Consider the following 21,834-nt stretch of genomic DNA (forward strand, 5'->3'; position numbering starts at 1 on the left):
GTGCTGCCATCTGTTGTCCTTTGTGGGTACTAACAGTTCTTTCTGGGTTTCTCTTCATTCCGACAAAGGGGGGTCTCTAATAGTGCCGTTAGGTAAACTTTCCATGTTGTGGCATGCTTAGTAGGTAGGTGAAGTAAGGAACAAGTAATTAACAAGTACAAAGGCTGCAGCTTTTGTATGATAGACTACAAAGCGTATTGAAAGGCTATTCTGTTTTGCCAGGAGGCTCTTAGCAAAAGAACAACAGACTTAGCAAGCAGCAGAGAAGCCAGGGCCTCCGCATGAGGTCGAACTGTCTCACTCTTGGCTCAAGAGGGATGCAAGAGATACTTCCCTCCATCCTCCTTCCAGCCTTCTCTCTGTCCTAGGACGAGCAGGTGTCCGGGAGTGGTGGCCTAGTGTTGAGTAAGCAAGGGTTGGAAGTCAATTAATTAGCAGTATACGCTTAGCTAGCAACACTTTACGTTTAGCCAGGATCTGTACGTTTAGTTGAGCGTCGGGAAGACTGTGAACCTGAAGTACTCAGCCAATGAGGAACCAGGGGAGGAAGAGAGAAGCGTCGGCTAATGGGGCTGAAAAGATGTCATCCTGTTTTCTGTGTGCCATTGCAATTGCAAATAAAATCTGCTTTATCAGAGATGCCGTGCTGATGAATTCTTGGGGTATTTCCAAGAGGAGCCTCGAGTGAGAGCCCGGAAACATAGATGAAGTAAGAGGACCAGTTTTAACCACTGAGTGTTCTAATCACGAGAGTAAGCACGGGGTGTCTGTGGAAACTGGAGAACTGTCTTGTCTGATTCGTGGGCTTGGAAGGGAGTGGGACCAACTGTTTGGATGGATTAAGGAAGTGTAATTGTTAATGGTATATGGAAGCGTAACTGAGGGTATGTGGTAGTGTAATTGAGGGTCCGAATAGCGAAATAGTGTAAAAAGGCAAAAGGGTGAAAGGAAAGGTGAGTTTATGTGCGCTGGCCCAAGAGCAACCCCTGCAGAACGCTCGGAGTGAGAGAGCCAGGGCCGGACACTGCCACTGTAAACAGTGCTGCTCGCAAAAGGGGGGTGGGCAATGGAAGTGAGGATAGCCCTCATCTGCAGGGAGCTAAGGAAACCCAAAATCCAGTGTTAGCACTGCAAGCCTCCGGAAGGGAGGAGCTGAAACCGAAACGTAATGCTAGTCGGTTCTGTAATGATGAGAGTTTGGAAAATGAAGAAGGTTTGGGAAAGACACAGGCTGAGGAAGGCAAATCACTAGGAGCGAGGTGTAACAGGGATGTCAGGACCGAAGAGAGGCAAGCGATATGGGAAAACTGACAGAGGAACAGAGATATTGGACAAGCCTTGAATTAAGGAAAATAAGTCAGGTTAAAAGCTATTTATGTGCTTTCATGGGGTGCTGAATCGGCAGCTGCAGATGTGGCCTTGCGAAGCCAGCTTTTGGCTGCCCATAACCGATGCTTTTCTACAGGCTTAGATAATGAGTGCAGACAGCGGGTGTCCTGTTTCCCCAAGTGACATTGTTCAGGTACCCTATGTCTGGAATGCAGACAGCGGGCGAGGACAGTAAACCACAAATTAACAAAGAAGGAGCAGATAGGTGGAAGGAGTCGTAGCCGATGAGACGACCGGCCAAAGCCAGCCAAGGGTCCTCCAACCTGACCCAGCTCAAAGAGCACACAGTGAGGAAGATGACAGCCTTCATGAGAAAGACCACCAAACAACCACCGAGAGATACGACGCGTGTGCAGACTCCCACACTGGACAACCCTCTTTTACCTACTGTATCTGAATAAACTCTTTACTTTCTTATGTTTGTTCTTTTTCGGCCTTTCTTGAGATCCGGAAAATGTAAAAACATCTAGTTTTCATGTCCATTCTAGGGGAAATATGTCTTTCTAAGCACGGGCTTTGTCACTCAGGAAAAGCCAAGCTATGAGTAGATTTGCCTTTCAAAATAGAAAAGCATCTTCTGAAATTCACTCAAACGCATCTCTGGGGTTTTGCCAATTAGGTCACATTTGAGCTCGCAATACAGAGAAGCAAGACTGACAAACAGTAGCCAGGCTTCTACTTGGGGTCTGCCTTTTGTCAGTGGAATTGCCCTCTATCTTAGGAAGTGGATAGATCAATCCCCCAGCAGAAGAAACTGGGCAGGGGAGGCAGCTGACCGGCAGGGCTGAGCAAGGACCTGCAGCTTAAACTGAGGGAAAAGAGGGAAACGGACAGAAAGTGGAAGCAGGGTTGTGTGGCCTGGGAAGAATAGAGGGACGTTGTCCACACGTGAAGAAATAAGACTGGGAAAGCCAAGGCACAGGTAGAGCTGAACTTGGCGAGGGACGTGAAAAATATCACCAAGGGGTTCTACAGGTACATAAGCAGGAGGAGACAGGCCAAGAAGAGTGTTCCCCCTCTGATAAATAAGAACGGACAGCTGGTTTCCTCAGACATGGGTAAAGCTGAGGTGCTCAAGAAGTGCTTTGCCTCGGTCTTCACGGGTGGTCCGGCTCCTCCCCATGTCTGCCAGGACCCTGAAGGTCTAGGCGTGGGTGAGAGGCGCAGGTTCCATCTCACTGTCCGAGACCTCCTCATGAAATTGAACATATATACGTCCACGGGACCGGATGACATGCATCCCAGGGTTCTGGAAGAGATGGCTGATGTGGTTGCCGAGCTGCATTGTTAAGAAAGGCAGAAAGGAAGACCCGGGCAACTACAGGCCGGTGAGCCTCACCTCTGTGCCTCAGAAGAGCATGCAGCACATCCTCCTAGAAGGAGGCACATACATGTTAAGGCACATATGAGAGGAAGAGGTGATTCGAGACAGCCAGCATGGCTTCACCAAGGGCAGTTCGTGCCTGACCAATCTGGTGGCTTCCTATGATGGAGTGACGGCTTCGGTGGACGGGGGAAGGGCAATGGATGTCATCTACCTGGACTTCTGCAAAGCCTTTGGTGTTGTCTTTCACCACATCCTTCTCTCTGAATTGGAGAGGCATGGATTTGAAGGCTGGAAGGTTTGATGGATTAAGAATTGGTTGGCTGGTCGCAGCCAAAGGGTTGTGATCAACAGATCTGTGTCAGGGTGGAGGCCGGTCACAAGCGATGTCCCTCAGGGGTCGGTCTCGGGACCGGTGCTCTTCAACATCTTCATCAGTGACACAGACAGTGGCATGGAGTGCACCCTCAGCAAGCTTGCAGATGACACCAAGCTGAGTGGTGCAGTCGATACGTTGGAAGGAAGGGAAGCCATCCAGAGGGACCTAGACAGCCTGGAGAAGTGGGCTCATGACAACCTAATGAGGTTCATTAAGGCCAAATGGAAGGTGTTACGTTTGGGCCGGGGCAATCCCAGGTGTTTATGCAGACTGGGTGAAGAACCCCTTGAGAGCAGCCCTGTGGAGAAGGACTTGGGGGTCCTGGTGGACGAGCAGCTGGACATGAACCAGCAGTGTGCAGTCCTAAAGGGAGCCTATAAACAGGAGGGGAGTCAACTCTTGGAAAGGGTAGATAATAGCAGGACAAGGGGAAATGGTTTTAACTTGAAGGAGGGAAGATTTAGGTTGGATGCCAGAGGGAAGTTCTTCACTATGAGAGTGGTAAGGAGCTGGAACAGGCTGCCCAGAAGGGCTGTGGTTGCCCTGTCCATGCCTGGAGCTGTTCAAGGCCAGGTTGGATGGGGCCCTGGGCAGCCTGGTCCAGGATTCAGTGTGGAGGCTGGTGGCCCTGCCTGTGGTGGGGGAGTTGGAGATTCGTAATCCTTGAGGTCACTTCCAACCCGGGCTGTTCTGTGGTTCTGTGATTCTGTGAATATCCAGAAACTGTATGGGCAGTCCCATACTTTAGCCACTGCCCACATGGTTTTCTGCTCCTCATGTCATAGTTTCCAATGCAGGCAGTGGGCGATGACTTCTGCTGATGTGTTTTCCAGTCATCTAACTTAAGCCAATGTGTTAGCTTCATCATTAGCCTGCCAGGTGACTGCAAGGCTTGATGTCTGGGGACACAGCCTTTCCTCATATGCGAGAAGCTCCAGGCCCCTACTCATCTCTGTGGCCATTCGCTGGACTCTCTCTAGAAGTTCCCTGTGTTTTTTTAACTGGGGAACCCAGAACTGGACTTACTACTCCCAATGTGGCCTCACCAGGGCAGAGTAGAGGAGGAGGACCACCTCCCTTGACCTGCTGGCCGGAGTCTTCCTAATGCACCCCAGGATACCATTGGCCTTCTTGGCCACAAGGGCACGCTGCTGGCTCACGGAAAATCTGTTACCTACCAGGAAATCTAGGTCCTTTTCTGCAGAGCTTAGGTCAGCCCGTAACCTGTACTCTATTCGGAGCCAAGACTAGCCTCTCAACAGAAAAAACTGTGAAACCGTTCTTACCAAATGTCCCCACTACACAGACACACCACCCTGCCGCAGCACCACCACCAGATACCCAAAGCCAGTATCTGGTGAATTTATCCACCGTCATAAAAGGGGTGGCCTGTTTGCCGTCCCCCAACACAATCTTTTCCTTCTGTGTTGCTTGTTTGTTTGTTTGTTTTGTCTCTAAGGCAAGAGGAAACTGCACTGCCACTCTATGGACGAGAGGCACTCTATGGACAAGAGAAACTCGCCTTAGTCACAAGGTAGACCGTGATTCTAAATGAGACCTTCTGAGCTCTCATGGATCTATGAACATCTATGAACATCTATGAACAGCATCTCCCCTGAACTGGGACACTCCCCAACTACTACCAAATCCTACGCATCTGTTCCGCAGGAGTAGCTGTCGAGATATTTTACCAGATCCACATATTTCTGTTTATTTCTGTCTGTAGGAGCATATGTGTTTTGTATCTGTCCATACGTACATAGACTAACCAGAGAATTATAGAATCCTCAGAGCTGGAAGGAACTTTTACAGATCATCTAGTCCACCTCCCCTGCAATCAACTGGGATCACAGCTCAGTCTGCTTGCTCAGAGCCTGGCCTTGAAAGTCCGTCGTGATATACTTGAAGAAGTCAGTGATGTATCTGAAGATGATTCAAACTAATTCGGATCCAAACCATTGATTCAGCACCAAGGAAATGACTTTGATGGCAATTCTCACAATTTAGCTGCTGGTGCTGTGAAAGTATTGGAAAAGGCTGCCAGTTCAGGTTTTCTCTCTTGTTGATGTGTGCAAATTCAGATTTCCCAGGCTGCATTTTAGTAGCAGTTAACCCATCTTTGCCAAGGGAACATTTCAGACCAATCGTTGCAACCTTGCCAAAGAGCTGTCATTGAAATAAGGCTAACGATCGCAATAGGCTAAGATACTAAACCAAATACGACCGAGATTGAGAAAAGCACAGAGGCAAGTAAGAGCCTGCCGTAGTTTGGTGTGTGTGCCTAATCTCCGGAGGATGCTGTACGAGCTGCACGTTTGTTGTAACTTCTGCGTGCGCGCGTGCTGATGAAATTCACAATTATCCTTCCAAACTCCAGCAGAGGGCGATATTTTCCTGCATATGAGCGCAACCCTTCCCAAACTCACCCGAGCAAATTGCCAACGTGCGGTCCGGAGGCGTTAGCGTTATTCAAACCGCTTTTGGAGAAGCAAACACTGTGATCCTAAGTCTTCTTTTAGGGCGCCATTAAGGATAAATTAGGCGTATTAGTATAAATTAGGTGTCGGCGACAGGTAAGAAAAACAAACTTGGGAAATGTTTTAGAAAGTGATTATTTAGAAAATTAAGTGACTTTCTCCCCATTAAAACCTTTATTTTGGAAGTCTCCTTAGGCACAGAGTCGATGCTGGAGGTCCAGCAGCAGCCGTTCCGTAATGGGAGCTCTCCTCATCTTTGGAGTTGAACAAAGATCACAGAAATGATGTTGTTCAGCCCAGGATGATGAGTAAAGCTGCAGAAGGTCTACCGGTCTGTAGACTGTAAACTGGAGACTGCTCTATACTGGATGAGTAAAGCCGCAGAAGGTCTGCGCAAGGTTAAAAGAACTGCATAGGGAAGGGTGCGAGGCTCATGGCAATCAGCTATTGCCTCAAGCTCCATCTGCTTTCTCCTGCCTGTAGTTGCATAATGTCTGCAACACTACACAACCAGAGAAATTCTTTCATCCTCAAGCACGGCTTACACTATCTATGGCTCCCATTGCAATCCTGAAACGGAGCAAGCAATTACAAACTGCAAAGAGAAACAGTTCTGTGCACATCCACAGCTGTGTGTCAACAGCCACGCTTCCGTCTGGGAGCGTGCTGGCTTTGCAAAGGACTGCCAAGCACCTGATTCTGTGCAGAATTAAAGCAGACACCTCAGCGTGGACTCCGACTCTGCGCGCTTACCGGCTGCGTGCACCGGCCACCGGCCCAGCCCCCAGTCGGGATGAGGCGCTCATCACGACTGCAAAACACAGCACCGTAACAGCCACCGCAAAGAGAAGGAACTCCACCCAGTCACAGCCAGCACAAGCAGCCTGCGCGCACGCGCTGCCCGCCCTTCCGTTGCTCAGCCAGCTGCCGTCGGGGACCGGGTCCCGGCTCGCCGTGCCTGAGGCGTCTCGGAGTCCTGGGAACAGCCCTGGGCCGCTCCCTGCCGGGGGAAGCGGCTGCTCTTTCGGCAGCGGGCCCAGCCTGCCTTGGGCGCTGTCCTCGAGCGAGTGAGGAAGCCCTGGAGGCCGTGGCTCGGTGTCAAGGGGGAAGCCTGGGTCACGGCGGCAGCTGCTCCACGCACGGGCTACAGAGGACAGCGCTGGCAGCCCACTGCGTTGCCCCAAAGAGGGCAGCTCTCTGGGAGGTCGGCGATGACATTCCAGAGCGACATCCCAGGCGATGGAGGACATCACTGCCCGCTGATTGTGATGTCACTGTGGCAGAGGGTCAGCCGCCCCTCAGAGCGGCCCTGGGCTCACTGTGCCGCCTGGAGCGGTGGGCGTCTCGTCCTCGTCCCTCGCAGCGGGGCACGGTCGTCTTGTTCTGAGGTACCCCGGTACCACAGGGCGCTGACAATGGCTTCTGCTTGGGAGAGGAAGTACTACTACTCCGATCTGGGGAAGAAAGTGGTGCTTCTCCCCAGCCTCCTTCTCCGTGAGGAGTTCAAAGACATTGGTTACCCCATGATTTTTGAGGGAGTGCTGCTCCTGGCCGATGTCTCAGGTGGGCTGGGCGTGGCGGAGCCCCCACAGACATGAGCCCATGGGACGCTCCAGGCCCTCGGCAGCTCTGCTGCGAGACAGGGTGGCCATCTTGTCACTGCGCAGGCCTCCTGCCGTGCTGCCCAAAGAGCGGGCAGCTTCTCCTGGGCCGTCAGCCATGGCTGTGACGAGCGCTGAGCTGGGGCCGGGGAAGGGGTGAGCTACCGGTGCACGCAGAGGTGTCCTGATTTGCGGCTGTCTTTCTGGCAGGTTTCACTGCCTTGGCAGAGAAGTGCATCCAGCAGAGCGGCCCAGAGAGAGGAGCTGAGGAGATGGTGCAAACCCTCAACGCCTACATGGGTGACATTCTGGAACGTAAGAGCCGTGCTGCTGGGCTGTCGGGCATCGAGCCCTGGGGCTCGCTCACTGTGGAGAGAGCCGTGCTGGGCCGCCCGCTCCTGCCTGCCTGGAAGGGGCGAGGAGCCGCAGCCGGGCTGTCTTTGGTGGGGCCGGGTCAAGAGGTGGTGGGCACAAACTGAAAGGCGGGAGGCTTCGCTGGGCAGAAGGAGAGGCCTCTGCGGTGAGGTCGACTGAGCTGCGGCGCAGGTTGCCCAGGGAGGCAGGGGGGGCTCCCCACCCAGAGGTCTTCACGAGGCCTGCAGATGTGGCCCCGGGCAAGCGGCTCCGGGTGGCTCCGCCTCAGCGGAGGGGTGCGCAGAGCTGGAGCAGATGCACTCCAGAGGTGCCCTCCTGCTTCCACCACGCTGTGCACCGCATCTCAAGGCGCTGCCTCCCTGCTAGCTGTGCGACTTCCAGGGCTGTGGCTGCAGCGGCCCTGGGAGCAGGGCTTTCTGGAGCCGTGGCCTGGTCCTGCACCGCCACGGTGCTCCTCTCCAGGCGCAGTGGCTCTTCCCGTGGCTCCTGGATGAAGGTGTCCCTGTAACTCTGCTTTTCCTTCTCTTTGTCTGCAGAGGTGCTGGCTTTTGGAGGAGACATCCTGAAGTTTGCAGGTGTGTACATAGGAGGAGGCAGAGTCGGTGTCCTGCTGATGCGCAGCGTCTCCCACGGAAGCCTCCTGGGTTCCACTCTGCTTTTTGCGGAGAGCAAAGGGGAACTGCTTTGCCTCCAGCTTTGAGCAGGGCTTCTCCCTGCAGGAGAAGTGGGGGGTGGGGGAGTGGGGGGGGCAGGGAGCCCCGTCTTTCAGTGCCGAGGGGCGCTCGCGGTGGGGAGTGTTGGCCTCACTGCTGTCCCCCACCACCCACCCTCTTGCTCTGCTGCCCTGGAGGTTGCTGTGGCTGGCCCAGCAGATGGGAGGGGTCCCTGAGGCCAGGCTGCCCCGGAGGTCCTTCAGGATGCCACCCTCCCACAATCCCCTCTTCCTCGGCACGCCGGCCAGCTGCCTGCTGCTGTCCCTGCGGCTGGATGCAACTGAGGGAGAGTCAGCCCTCGGGAGAGCCTTCACCAGCCCCTCGCTTTCCCCAGGGGATGCCATGCTGGTGCTGTGGAGAGCAGCAGGGCCTCAGCTGCCTACGGCCATCAACCTGGCGCTGCAGTGCTGCAGGAAGGTCCAGAAGAAGTACGGCACTTATGACACGCACAGTGGTCTCAAGCTCCACCTGAAGATAGGTACGGGCACAGATGGCTCAGCTGTGCCACATGCACAGCCCCAGTACCCTCCAGAGCCAATGGATAGCCTCCCCTGCCAGCATTTGCAGGGCAAGCAGGAGGCAGCGAGGGCGGGGGAGGCCGGGGCTCCTTCCCTGCCTGCCTCGCGTCAGCTGTAGCACAGGCCCCTCGCTCCCAGTGAGGGTCCCAGAGCACAGCCTGCTCCGTCCATGGGGGCCCCAACGTCTGACCCCGCTGGGAGGTAGAAACGCCCGTTTCTGGGACCCGTGGCGGTATGGGCCCGAGAAGGACGCACGAGGCCCTTCCCTTCCCTGGGCCTGTCTCCAGGCTGGGTGTCAGCTGAGCCTCTGTGCAGCTGGGGGCCGCCGAGTTCCAAAGGTTCCCTGTGTTCACGCCGCTGGTCTCTCTCTCCCCAGGGATCTCCGCCGGGATGCTCTCCTTCATGTCCGTCAGAGGCGGGGATCGTCAGTTCTTCTTCGTCTGCAGCGGAGCCCTGGACGAAGTTGTCAAGGCCCAAAAGCTTTCGGCTGCCCATGAGGTAGTGCTGTCACAGACCTGCTGGGAGCTGTGTGATCAGAAGCGAATCAGGGCCAAGCCTCTTGCTGGCAAAGGGGCCGTGAAGGTGAGTGGATGGGGTGTCCTGGAGCCCTTTGGAAGACCCGCACCTGGGTGGGGAGGCGGCTGAGAGGCTGAACGTGGCCACAGCCGTAACCGTAAGCGTAGGCAGAGAGCCGAAGCTGTTGGCCTTGCACCTCAGCTGAAAGTCCAGAGAGGTGGGCTTGCCCTTCTCTGGGAAGTGAGAGTGGAGGGGCAAGCCCCGTGCCCTGGGGCTTCTGGGGAGGCCAGTGGCATTCCTTTCCTCCTGTGTGTCTTCAGGTTGTGGGAATGAGGCGCTTAGCTCGCCGAGAATGGAAAGATGCTGTAGTCCAGCTGAGCAGTGCCAGAGGGGAGAGGCATTTGAAAGGGACGGGTGAGTTCCTTGTCCTGTGACTGGCTGGAAAGGTGGGCCCTGCCTGCTTCACAGGCACGAACAGGAGCAAGCACAGCAGAATCTTTCCCTCGCCGTGTCCAGCTTCCCAAGGCCCTGTAGGCCTGCCCTGCCAGTGACGGCCTGCGTTTCCTTTCCTTAGGCCTCCGAAGGCCGACTCTTAGGATGTGCGATGATTCTGAACTGGCAGCGAGGCTGGAGAAGTACTTATCGACAGCTGTTCTCCGGAAGGTATGGCCACCACTGCTGGCGGCTGCGTGTAGGGAGGGCAGAAAACAGTGTGGAGCTCTTGGGAGAATGGGCAGCCAAAAGAAAGTGCAGTCTGAGGCGAGAGCCCGACGGAGGAAAAGAGATGCCAGGGCTGCTGGGGCCAGACGTACCCAGAAGCTGTCCGCTTGTGCAGCTCCTCTGAGAGGCACGGCTGGTGAGAGGCAGACTTCCCTCTGTCTTTTGCACGGCTGTTGTTCTGGAGATTGCGCAGGCATGGGGGCGGGAGCCTCTGGGGGGCTCCGGGACAAGATCCCGCTCAGGAGCCTAGGGGAGGGCAAAGAGTCTTCCCTCGTGTCTGCACGTGTCACAGGACAGAGCAGCTTTGTGCCAGGACTCGGTACCTGGGAGGACTCCCCCATCCTCCAGTAGCACCTGGCGTTGCCTGCACGCCTGCTCTCCCTCGGTGTCTGCTGTGGGCCCAGAGAAGCCCCTGGGAGAGCAGGCTGGCAAAGCTGTTGTGCTCTGCTCTTGCAGCTTCGTGAGGACGTGCCGCTGGAGCTGTGCTCTGAGCTACGGCCCGTCACCAGCCTCTTTGTCCAGCTGAAGTTTGCTGACAGGATCAACGCAATCGAGCTCAGCAGCAGCCTCGGTGACTGCAGCAACACGATTTCAGGCATCATCAGCCCTCACAAGGGTGAAATCAACAAAACTCTTCTGTTTGACAAAGTGAGTGCGTGACAGCCATCGCACCCCTGGGGTGCCTCTGCCTGTTTGGCAGCAGGGGAATGGGAAGCCGCTCTGCCCGGCTGCTGGGATCTGTGGGTTGACCTGAAGCTCCGCTGGTCTCCCCGGTGCCTGCGGTGGAATGCATCAGCTGCTGGCCATCGGTATTGTAGAACAAGATGTATTGCACCTCTTCTTTGCAGGGCTGCACCTTCCTCTGCGTGTTTGGATTTCCTGGAGAAAAGCTGGCCCACGAGATCACCCACGCCTTGGAATGCGCTATGCAGATCTTCCACATGACCTCCATGGGCCTGAGAAAACTCCAGTGAGTGCACGTTATGGGGCGTGTGTGCTGCCTGGGACGGCACGAGGGGAATGATGAGCAAGAGACGTGCCCTCTGGCTTGTCCTCCTTCGCCCCTGGCAGGAAGGAGGCGGTGTCTCAGAGGTGACAGGTTAGCCCACGGCAGCCAGGCACAGTCCCCCCAAGTGCCGCCTGCCAGTCACCGTGTCGGAGCGAGCCCTCACCAGGGCATGGAGCTCCTCAGCTCCTCAGGCCAGGAGCAAGGCCTGGGCCCGGTCCCTCGACCTCCAGTGGCTGCCATTGTGAGTGTTGTGCAGGCAGCAGCTGCTTGCCTCCCCGCTAAGGAGAAGAGCCTGTGGCCTGGTGCAGGTTGCAGCCATCAGGCCTCGGGGGAGGGCTCCAAACGGTCCTGCATGTGCCCTACCTACGTCTCCTGCCACCGGGGCGTGTTGCGCCCCAAGCTCTCCAAGTCCCCAGGACCCATGCTGGTGCGTGTGGTCCCAGTGCTGAGGAGGGGGGGGAGAGGTGGGAAGGGATGGAACAGGGCGAGCAGGACTGCAGCAGGGCTGCTGCTGAATCCACGCCACTCTCTCTGTGTGCCAGGCTAGTGTCTGTTGGGGTCAGCAGCGGGGCAGCGTTCTGCGGCTTCACTGGCCATCCCGAGAGGTTTGAACACACAGGTAGGGCTCCTTTGTCTTAGGAGTGTGAGGCTGGCATGGGTCTGCTTCAGTGCATCGGTGTGGACGAGGCGGCTGGGCTGAGGCAAGGACACGCTACAGCCTGCTGGGGCCTTGGGGCGGGAGGATGGGCTCAGAGACGTGCGGTTCCCTTTGGGTCCGCTTACCCTGCAGTTGGGTTGGCTTGTGGCCGGGAGGGGAGGTTGCCCTTGGCCTTGAAGGTTTCCCAACTGCGCTGACGTATGCTCTTTCTCTGTGGCAGCCCTTGGCTTTAAGGTGAATTTGGCCGCCCGCATGATGGTGGCCTACCCGGGGGTGGTGTCCTGTGATGCAGAGACCTGCGCGGCCTCTCGCCTGCCCAGCTACTGCTTCAGAGCGCTACCAAAGAGAAACTTGAAAGGCGTTATCAGTCCCACCACTGTCTATCAATACGTGGGGACCACCGAGAAGCAGTAAGTGTTCTCTGAGCTGTGCACGTGAGGGGAGAGGGGCCTCAGGGGTACGACCTTGGCCGAGCAGAGGGCTCGAGTTCTGCAGCGAGACCAGGCTGCTCTCCCACAGACCTCCCTTGCCTGTGGCTGAGAAAATCGGAAGCCCTGGTGCGGGTCTGCTTTCTGCCTCTGTGCCCTTGTGCCTCTTGCTGCTAAGAGTGTGGAAATGATGGCACCGGGATGGGGAAGGCTGGCCTGTCTTTGGACACACAGGGTAGCCTTGCGCGCTTTGTCCGAGCGGCTTTCCTCTGAGCTTGCTGTGTTGTGCTTTGCTCCACCACGCGTAAGACTGTGCCAGTGGTCATTCTGCGGCATGGGGTGGGTTTTTTTCCCCAGCTGCTTCCCAGCAGGAAGCTCTGGGTCACTCGTGTTCCGCTGGGGAAAGGTGGGCTGCTGGCATGCTCTGCCTCCTCCTGCCTTCCTGCTCAGTCCTCTGCCGTTCCTCTGGGCCCGGCTCTGACCTTGTCGGTGGAGGGCCTTTTGAACACGAACGCTACCGTCTTTTGGAAACCGCTGCAAGACTTGAGCCAAAGGTGCCAGCAGCTTGGGCATCCCAAGGCGCTAAGTGACACGGGTCCTCCTTTCCAAGAGGCTTGTTTTGCGTGTGCAGGCTGGCAACGCAGTCAGCTAGCCAGCAGTACAGCCTGGCTTCTTTCCTCATCTTGGATTTCTTTGGTTGTTGCCTCCGGCAAGGGACTTTTGTTAGCTTCGGCTGTCGTGCTGTGGCTGCTGGGCTTCCTTATGCTCGAGGCTGTGCTGGTGTGTCACCTTGAGCTTTGGCCAGGGGAACATGCTCGGAGTAACATGCTGCTTGAGAGGGGGGTCTCCACTCCTCCACAGCAGGCTCTGCGTGCTCCGGCTTCTGACCAACTAGGCGACTCCTGTTTGCTCTTCTCCCCCTTCTAGACAACGTGACGTGGGCGTTGCCGAGGAGAGGTCACCCTATGGTCCCTTGCTGGGTAGGTGGAGAACTCATCCGAAACCCACTTGCTTCCCTTTGCCCAGTGCTGGGGGCTCTGCTGTGGGTTGCCCCTGGCACACAGCTGAGCGCCACGCAGCCGCTTCCTCCCTCCCTCCCTCCCTCCCTCTCTGCTGCGGGATGGGGGAGAGAAGTAGAGGGGCTCCCCGCTTTTCAGCACGCTGCAGCAGCTCATTTCCTTGTGGGTCTGCACAGGTCGGGAGGCAGAGATTGACCGCTTTGAATTCTGCTTGGAGGCCTATAAGCATTTGGAAGAACCACACGTCCTGGCATTTGTGGGCATTCCAGGCTCTGGAAAGAGCCACTTACTTGCCGAGCTGGCCATTTTAGGCCGGGCTGCTGGGCACAGGTAAGCACTGTGGAGCTGTCGCTTTGGCACCCCTCTGCCACCCATCCCCTGGCGTTTGCAGAACGCAGTTCGGGTGCTGCTGTGCCCAGCCTTTGCACTGCAGCCTCCCAAAAAAGCCTGCTGCGGACCCAGCCAAGCAGTACCCACCTCCTCAGAGAGTTCCAGCTGGCTCTGTGAGCCACTGTTCTCCTCCTTTGTCCCTGGGCCGAGCACAAAGAGACGGAAAGAGCTCCAGCTGAGGAGCTGAGGGGAAGCAAGGTGGCCCATCTCAGAAGCGCTGCTTGCCCTCTGGCTGTTTTCCAGAAGGAGCACTGGGGCAGAAAAGCCTTGCTGCGGGCCGGGCGGCAGACGCAGACCCGCCACCTGCTGAGGCCTTCCTTCTTAACCCAATGAGTGCCTCTGCAGGGGGTGCATAGTGCGAGCCGGGCTGGGGCTGCAGAGGCGCAGGGGCCGCGGCCAGCCCTCCCAGTGACCGGCTTGCAGCCGCCCACGGGGGCTCTTTCTTATACGACGAGTGGAAAGCTCGGTCCTCTCCAGGACGCACTTGGAGAGTCCCGCTTTCCTCTGCAGAAAGGACCAGGCGGCTCACCTATAAAACACTGCTGTCCAGGCAGGCTGGAGCTACCGGGAGGCAATTCTGGATCTCAGCGCCTTCTGCTTTTGCACCGCAGGGTCAACGCTGTGGAACTGGCAGAGGAGAACTTGAAGCAGCCCTTCTCTGCCATCCGTCTGCTGGTGGCCAGGGCACTGGGTCTCCAGGCCGGTGAGACTTGCAGTGACAGGCAGCGCGCCCTGCAGACCGTGCTCCAAGGCACAATAGAAGAGAGCAGCTATTGCTTGCTCAACGATGTTTTCTTAGTGGAGGTGAGAGCGAGAGGCTGTCCTGCTTGGATGCTCTGCTGGGAGCAGCTCAGCTCAGGGCTGGGACTCGCGGGGCTCGTACCCCACCTGTCTGATTCCTGTGCCCAGGAGTCTCCCTGTGCGTGGGGTGCTCCTGTGCCACGCATGTGCCCTGGGTCTCTTTCAGCAACCTGGAAGTGGCATTGAAGGGGGGCTGGTGCTGGCCGCACGCAAGAGCAGAGGCATTCTGCTCTGCAGTCTTGCTTTGCGGGATAGGTGTGCCTAGACCCTCAGCTATGTTCCTCTCTGTCTTTCCTGGACAGTTTCCCATCACAGACGAGGTGTGCAGGATGCGTCACACTGAATGGAACAGTGCGTTCCACCTGACTTGTACGCAAGTGCTACAGAAGGTGAGCACGTCTCCCTCCTCCCGCCTCACAGGAGCCAAACAACCGTGCTGGCTGCGGGCTCCGCGCTGGAGCTGCCTGAGGGGGTGGCAGGATGAGGCGCCCGGGTCATGGCCCTTCAAGAACTTTGCCCAGCTTCTCTCCTTCTGCCGGGGAACTGATGTTAGAGGAGGCCTTACAGTCTCTCAGAAGCAAAGTTGCTAAACTCCTGGAGAGGGAGGTGGCCGAGGAGAGGCTTCTGGCTATCCCCTTGTCTTGAGGAGAGAAAGTCCTCCCCAGAAGACACTCAAGAATCCACCAGATTCCACTCAGAACCACCTGTTTTTATTTTTTTTCAGGTGCTTGGAGGGGAATTTGGCATATTTTTCGTCGACAACGCCCACTTCGTGGACTCTGAGTCCTGGTCTATCATGTGGCCCCTGCTCCAAAGCGTCACGGTCCTTATGGTCATGAGCTTAGCTCCGGGCCGTGACAGAGCAGAGGACATTTTCAAAGCTGCCACGGACAGCACAACATCGGAGAGAATCACCTGTCTTCGTCTGGAAGGGCTGAAAGCTTCCGACGTGGTGCGGAAAGCCTGCCAGGAGCTTGGAGTGCGCAGCATCCCCAGGGAGCTGGCAAGGTAAAGCCAAGTCGGGGAGCTCTTCTGAAGGGGTTGCATTTATGCTGACCACGGCTGGGAATCGCCCTGCAAAAAAGGCAGCCACGGGGCTGATGGGTCTCTCCTTAAGCCTGGCCATAGCAGGTGTGAGCTGAGAATGGGCAACTGCCACGAGGCAGTAGAGTGTGGATGGTGTCAGCCCTTTGCTGTTGCCGTGGCTTGCTCTTCTGTGCTTTAGGCACTGTCCAGCAGCCTTTCCTGATGGATTCCCAGGAACGCTGTGGGTCTGGGGGGCCCCAGGCACTCACGCCCCATCCAGAAGCCAGGCGTAGCCAGGTTGAAGAGGCTGGTTAGCCTACGAGACCCGAGTGACTCAGCCTACGAGACCCGAGTGACTCACCACCCACCAGAACTGTGCTGCACCTTACTTCCCTGGTGTCGGTTGTGCTCCTGCCCAGGTTCCTGATCCAGAGAAGCTCTGGCATCCCATATTACTGTGAGGAACTGCTGCGCTCCCTGCGTTGCAACAACATGCTCTTGTTGCACACCGGGAGGCCGAAGGAAGGAGAGGACAGCTGGCAGAGCCTGATGGGTAAGCACCCTTGTTGCCAATCAGCTGTTGGCTGTGGTGCATCCTCTCCCGCACAGCCGCACCTTGCTGCTCCCTTGGCAAAACACCAGCTCAGCTCCTTGTTCATGCTCCCCGTGCTCTCCCTGTCTTCTGCAGCCAAGGCATCACCCGCTGTCACAGCTGCCTCAAGCCCGGGTAGCGGGTGTGACGGAGAAAGGATGTGTGCCATCAGACCAGACGTGAACCTGGAGACCTCCATGCTGCCGTTTGCCTTGAAAGGTGAGGAGCTGAGCAGCGCTCGTCCAGTTTGTGGCTGTGCCCCAGCTTCGTTTCCTGGGGTGCAGGTGAGAGAGAGGCTGAGCACCTGCGTGCTGCAGAGTCACCCCCTCAGCCTCAGGGCTCAGCCAGGAAGGTGACTCCAGTCCAAGCAGGCTGTGGTTTTCCCCTGTTGGCAGTGGACCAGCTCTGAGCTGACCGGTGAGCTGCACACCATGGGTGGGGGAGCTCTGAGTCTAGCTCTGGGCTGGTGAGAATGCTTTGTGTTCTCTGTGTGCACTGCTGGCTATGAACCCAGTACAGACCTAGTAGGTCCCCCTAGTAGGTGGGACGTGCATACCTGCTGGACCGTGCCCTCCCCATCACCGGTTGGGAGCGTCTGTCTGTCTGAGTGCCTCTGCTTTCCCTGGCTCCTGTGGCCTGTGACTGTGGGAGAAGCGGAGCCATCCTGAAGATATCAACCCTGGGCTCTGGTTGCCCAGCAGGTGCCGTCCTGAGGAAGGGAGGCCAAAGTCCTCCCCGTTTGCTCAGGTGAAACTATCTGGCTTCTCCAACCTCAGGCTCAGGGACAGGCAAGACAGAGATGCGTTGCTTCTTCTTGGCAGAGATTGCGCTGGCTGAGCTGGACCGGATGGATCTACAGAAGCAGATGGTTCTGAAGTTTGCAGCCATCATAGGGCCGGTGTTTACAACCCAGCAGCTGGTTCACATCCTTCCCATCTCTGTAAATCAGTGGATTAATCCACTGCTGGACATGCTGGTGAAGGACAACATCCTGAAGCGGCTGGAGAACACAGAGGAGCCGGAAGACGTGCAAGGTGCTCCAGAGGGGCCGGCCACCTCCGGGCAGGCAGGAAGCGGTAAGTGGTGGCTGCAGCGTGAGCCCAGGAGCGCTGGGGCTCCACAGGGCCCTGCTCACACACCTTTGTGCAGAGAGAGATTCTCAGTGGCTGTTGGAAGTGCCTCTGCCACTGTGCTAGCAGGCGCTGGTCGGAGCCCGGGCTGGGCTCAGACGGCAGCAGCACTCACCCAAGTGTGGCCTTTGCCCCAGTTGGGGCAGCTTTGAGGTCTGGCCCCCGCTTTGGCTGAGGCCAGGACTCATTGCCTTGCAGGGGTGGAGAGGCCCTCCGTGAACACGGGGTCCAGAAAACAACAGTCTGACGTCCTGGCCTTCTGCGCCCCACTGCTGTGGGAGGCGACGTACGAGCTGTGGCCCACGAGGGAGAGGGTGAACATTCACCGCCAGTGTGCCGCCTTCCTGGAGAAGCATGCGCACAAATGCCAGAGGTGCCACGGAGGGGACTTTGTGGCCTTCCACCGCTTCGGCGTCTCCAGCCCCCAGAAGCAGGGGAGCTGCCAGGGCTCTGCTGATGAGGATGACTGCTGCAGCTGGGAGGCCTTGGTAGTTGCTGGAGAACACCTGAGGAGGGCCAGGACCCACCCTGCAGAGGGCGAGATTCTGGCAGAGGGCGAGCAGACAACTCTGCGGGCCGAGGACGGTGGCGAGTGCTCCTGCCAGTGCGAAGCCATCGCCGAAGCAGTGCTTGTGCCCCTGGCTCGCCACTACAGGGCAATGGGCAGCACTTCCCAAGCCCTCTATTATGTGCTGGAGTGTGCGGCTGCCTACCTGCACGTCTCCAACAGCTACATGGTGAGTTACCCTGCTAGCCAGCACGAGCTGCATTAGCAGGGAGGAGGCCTGAGGGCTGACGGGGCTGGCCGCAGGCTCTGCACCAATGCTCACCTGCTGTCTGTGTGCTTGTTCCAAGGCCCTCATGAAGCTGAGCGAAGCAGAGGCTCTGAGGAGCTCCGTCAAAAAGGAAAGAAATGCCATCGACCGCTTTGAGGAGGCCATCTTCTTCAGCCTCAAAGGAGAGGTAAAGAGGCAGGCAAAAGCGGAGGGTGTCCGAAGAGATGCAGCCATACGCTTCCCCTGCTGGCAGGGAATGTTCCTGCCACAGCCAGCCCCTGGTCCATTTCTGCAGTCTCTGCAGGTCTTGGGCAAGTCCTCCACATCTGCATGCCTTCCTCTTCCTGTACAGGTCTGCAGTAACGTGGGATGTGTGAAGCTGGCCAAGGAAATGAGCAGGCAGGCGCTGAGACTGCTGGAAAAGCGGTTCCCGCGAACCCGTGCCGGGGCCTTTGTCAAGTCTCTGTGGGAAGGGTTGAAGCGTGCTCCTCAGGCCACAGGCAGAGCGTCCTTCCTTCCCCAGGAGGCTCGGTAAGCAACAGAAGGGACCACGCGGGAGAGGAAGAGCCCTTTTGTACCTGCTCCCACGCATCCAGGCCCAGGCCTGCCCGGGTTTCAGCCCATTTCCCAAGCCTTAGCAGGACTGAGGCATTCAGGCGTGATGTGTGGGTAGAGCCAGGGATGGCGCTGCCTCACGCTGCCTCCCCTGCACAGCACAGGAGAAGAATGCACACCTTTGGGTAAAAAGCAGCTTGTGCTGACGGATGCTGTCACGGAGTCATCTAGATAAATCCCTTCTTCCAGCAATCTATCTGGCTAGCCCCACCGCCCTGCTTTCCCTTGCCCTGTCTGACTCAGTGCTCCACAGCTGTGCCTCTGGGCCCAACGGTTTCTCTTGCGTGGCAGGAGGAAGAAGCAAGCCTGGCTGGTTCAGCGGAGCAGATGCCTCTCCTTGCTCGAGGACCTCTACAGCCAGGAGGGCACATCTGGCGGACAGAGGTTCTCCCGCCTGGCAGCGCTCATGAAGGCCAACACGGACAGCAAGATGCACTCCTATCAGGCAGCAGACTCACACATTGGACAAGCCTTGAATTAAGGAAAATAGGTCAGGTTAAAAGCTATGTGCTTTCATGGCATGCTGAATTGGCAGCTGCAGATGTGGCCTTGTGAAGCCAGCTTTTGGCTGCCGATAACCGATGCTTTTCTACAGGCTTAGACAACGAGTGCAGACAGCGGGTCTCCTGTTCCTCCAAGTGACACCGTTCAGGTACCCTACGTCTGGAATGCAGACAGCAGGCTAGGACAGTAAACCACAAATTAACAAAGAAGCAACAAATTGGTGGACGGAGTTGTAGCCGATGAGAGGACCGGCCAAAGCCAGGTGAAAGAATACAGTGAGGAAGACCATGGCCTTCATCAGAAAGACCACCAGACAACCAGCAAGAGATACCACGCATGCGTAAAAGAACTGAGACGTGGGGCCGGGGGGGAAGGGGGAAATGTCAATCTTGTGGAAGGGGGACTCATCGTAATAACCCAGCCTCTTCTTGGACAGCTAGTGCATATGTAAGCAGCTTGTTTTTGAAGTGTGTGCCTTTCCTGACCTGTGGTATGCAGGCTTGGAGGGATTACCCCCCTGCATCCGGCGTGTGCGCAGCACTGAGTAAACATACCTGCTTTATAACTACTCTGTGGTTATAGAGTGTGATTCCGCACGCCAATTTGGCGAGCCAGCCAGGAGGCTCTTTGCTGGGCCGTGGGGCTGGTCGGCCCAGGAGGCACTTCTGGTGCGCCCCGAGAGATTCTCGGAGAAGACTCCCTGGGCCAACACATCCACCATGGAGCAGGGAAAGAGCCCCGGCTGCGGACCAGGTATGTTGGGAACAGGGAAGCCGTAAGTCGTAAGCGCGAGAAGTAGATTGTGTTTTTGCAGTGGAGATTTCCAGTATTTCCGTATGTAGCACAGGATAAGTTGCCTTTCACAAAGAAAGCTCCTGAACAGAGTAAAGTTGAGGCTGGGGTGATCTGACCTAGGTACAGTTGGCGCAGGCACTAGGTCAGGTAACTCTATAGGGTAGGGGAGAGTCCGGTACAGGCCGGAACGAGTGTGCTAAGTTGAAAGTGAGTTGTTGAAAAGATTGTCCTCCAATCGCCATCAAAGGTACAGAACATACCCAAAGACAATAGGTTGGTAGCAGACATTGCGTAGAAGTGTAACGTAGCAACAGCGTCGGAGGACTGTGAGCCTGGGATGCTCAACCAGTGAGTGCCAGGAGAGGCTTGACCTGCATCGGACCCAGGGTATGTCACGGAATGGATTTCACGGGCAAGTTGTGCAGTTTCTCCCTTGTCAGTAGGGATTGCCTATTACTGCAGTAGTAGTAGGTGTTGCCCGTTATTGCAATAACGAATAAGCTGCTCTTCACAGAGCTCTTTGCCTGATTAGAAACTGTTGATCTTGAGCGTGTTTCTCACAGTCTGGTGCCGAAACCCGGGAACAGCGTCGCCCACGGTGAGCCTCCGCCTCTGCAGCACAGGACGGTGCACCCCGCTCATTTTTCTGCAGCCCTGTGGGGTGGCAGCGGTGGTTCATCGTGGAGCCGGCTGCAGACCCGAGGATGGTTTTCAGAGGCAAGATCTGTGAACAGCTGGGGGATAGGGACGGACAGCGGGCACTGCGGTGTTGTGTGATTGACCCGGTAATTCCTGGCAACTCTGCGCACAGAGCGAGGTAGGAACAATCGTGTGTGATTAAGTACTGCCTTGGAGGTCGAGGTCTGGGACTCCTACGCTGTACGCGAACGTCTTTCCAGAAGGGTTGCTTGACGGTACATGCCTGCTATAAGTCCTTTAGGAAATAGGTTGAAAAACTGGAAGAGAAGTTCAAGAACCAGGGATAAGGATAAACAGAAAATGATTAGATGTCGTGTTGTTGTACGGCCTGAATAACCAGGAGGAGTCCGCATACGCTGCTTGTTGGATTTAGGGAGTGCAGCGGTCAATCATGGCTAGATAAAATTCCGTAGATAAGGAAGAACAGAGAAACCCCCAACGGGATCCTTTAAGCTGTGTGCTCCCTGTACTTTTCCCTAGGATTAAACTCACTCACTTTCCTCTACGCAGCGGTGTTCCCCCCCTTGCCGTCCTGGCCTCGAGTCAAGTCCTGTACCTACAGGAGGGAGGCTGGAGACAGCTGACAGAGTGCAGGGTACTGGCTCAGATCAGCCCCTTAACAGCCCACCTGAACCGAGCTCTGTGACTAGTGCTGATACTGAAAAGATAGAGCTCTGCCAGCTTAAGAGAGAATCGGAACAATGCAAAAGGGAGGTTATAAATTCTCCCTTTCCTAAATCTAACACCATTATCCCCACTGGCACTTCCGTGTATCCTCTTAGGGAAGTTCCAATGTTATCAGGGGACAGAGGAGATGTAAACTCCCCACTTGCGAGTGGAGAGGTGAGAAATTTCAAAAGGGAAACGAAACCTTTAATGCAAGATCCTCTTGGATTAGCAGAACAGTTTGATCACTTCTTGCTCTTGGTCATCAATTCAGCTTATGAAATACTGGGATTTAATTTAACTGGGAACACCTTAGGAATAACGGAGGTAGAGGGATCAGGAATGATAGTTTCACTTTTTGAATTACTGCTGAATTAAAATGGGGAGATAAAATAGTCACAGGGCAGTTGTCTTGTGTGCCAGAAGCAGGGACCAATTCACTGGGGAGAGACTGAATAGTTAAAGGAGGACTGCAGTTGAGAACTTGTGAAACAGGTAGAAAGGTGTCAGTGAATCTGCTAAGAGCCGACGATGAAAAAAATAGATAAATGCAAAGGTGTGGGCAGGGCAAGGAAGCCGGGGTGGACTCACAATCACTCCCTGAAAAAAATAACTGTCCGAGGAGGGAGTGAAGCTGTGAAGCAGCGACAAGATCCCATACCTTTAGAAAGGATAACGGGTCTAAAGCCTGTGATACAAACCTTGGTTAAGAAT

At 56.2% G+C, this 21,834-nt stretch overlaps 3 protein-coding genes across 3 annotated transcripts; all 3 read left to right on the forward strand.

The window, feature by feature from the left end:
- Nucleotides 1-6,472: 6,472 nt before the first annotated feature.
- ADCY10L4 (adenylate cyclase type 10 like 4) lies at nt 6,473-11,678 on the forward strand. Its single transcript, XM_040656191.2, has 10 exons — nt 6,473-7,132; nt 7,381-7,485; nt 8,082-8,120; nt 8,593-8,736; nt 9,153-9,358; nt 9,613-9,706; nt 9,867-9,955; nt 10,469-10,660; nt 10,861-10,982; nt 11,564-11,678. Exons 1-10 carry the CDS (start codon nt 6,781-6,783, stop codon nt 11,658-11,660), a joined length of 1,440 nt encoding a protein of 479 aa, XP_040512125.1. The 5' UTR covers nt 6,473-6,780; the 3' UTR covers nt 11,661-11,678.
- On the forward strand, nt 11,676-16,074 carry LOC121108322 (adenylate cyclase type 10-like). Its single transcript, XM_040655903.1, has 9 exons — nt 11,676-11,697; nt 11,900-12,089; nt 13,035-13,087; nt 13,303-13,456; nt 14,128-14,320; nt 14,620-14,706; nt 15,042-15,325; nt 15,763-15,896; nt 16,037-16,074. The coding sequence occupies exons 1-9, from the start codon at nt 11,676-11,678 to the stop codon at nt 16,072-16,074; spliced, it is 1,155 nt and encodes a 384-aa protein (XP_040511837.1).
- An 11-nt stretch (nt 16,075-16,085) lies between these two features.
- On the forward strand, nt 16,086-19,311 carry LOC121108485 (adenylate cyclase type 10-like). Its single transcript, XM_040656194.1, has 7 exons — nt 16,086-16,154; nt 16,757-17,011; nt 17,264-17,802; nt 17,921-18,028; nt 18,194-18,372; nt 18,748-18,946; nt 19,052-19,311. Exons 1-6 carry the CDS (start codon nt 16,094-16,096, stop codon nt 18,935-18,937), a joined length of 1,332 nt encoding a protein of 443 aa, XP_040512128.1. The 5' UTR covers nt 16,086-16,093; the 3' UTR covers nt 18,938-18,946; nt 19,052-19,311.
- The last annotated feature ends 2,523 nt before the right edge of the window (nt 19,312-21,834 follow it).

The sequence above is a fragment of the Gallus gallus genome, chromosome Z (genome assembly GCF_016699485.2).
Source record: "Gallus gallus isolate bGalGal1 chromosome Z, bGalGal1.mat.broiler.GRCg7b, whole genome shotgun sequence".
Classification (NCBI taxonomy): domain Eukaryota; kingdom Metazoa; phylum Chordata; class Aves; order Galliformes; family Phasianidae; genus Gallus; species Gallus gallus.

Bases quoted from the DNA above. Each gene is read 5' to 3' on its own strand.
- ADCY10L4 (XM_040656191.2), top strand. From the start codon at position 6,781: ATGACATTCCAGAGCGACATCCCAGGCGATGGAGGACATCACTGCCCG. The intron at 8,121-8,592 runs GTGTGTACATAG...CGCTTTCCCCAG, and splicing joins AGACATCCTGAAGTTTGCAG to GGGATGCCATGCTGGTGCTG. The intron at 9,956-10,468 runs GTATGGCCACCA...CTGCTCTTGCAG, and splicing joins CGACAGCTGTTCTCCGGAAG to CTTCGTGAGGACGTGCCGCT.
- LOC121108322 (XM_040655903.1), top strand. From the start codon at position 11,676: ATGGGTCTGCTTCAGTGCATCG. The intron at 12,090-13,034 runs GTAAGTGTTCTC...TCCCCCTTCTAG, and splicing joins GTGGGGACCACCGAGAAGCA to ACAACGTGACGTGGGCGTTG. The intron at 15,326-15,762 runs GTAAAGCCAAGT...GCTCCTGCCCAG, and splicing joins ATCCCCAGGGAGCTGGCAAG to GTTCCTGATCCAGAGAAGCT.
- LOC121108485 (XM_040656194.1), top strand. From the start codon at position 16,094: ATGTGTGCCATCAGACCAGACGTGAACCTGGAGACCTCCATGCTGCCG. The intron at 17,012-17,263 runs GTAAGTGGTGGC...ATTGCCTTGCAG, and splicing joins CTCCGGGCAGGCAGGAAGCG to GGGTGGAGAGGCCCTCCGTG. The intron at 18,373-18,747 runs GTAAGCAACAGA...CTTGCGTGGCAG, and splicing joins TTCCTTCCCCAGGAGGCTCG to GAGGAAGAAGCAAGCCTGGC.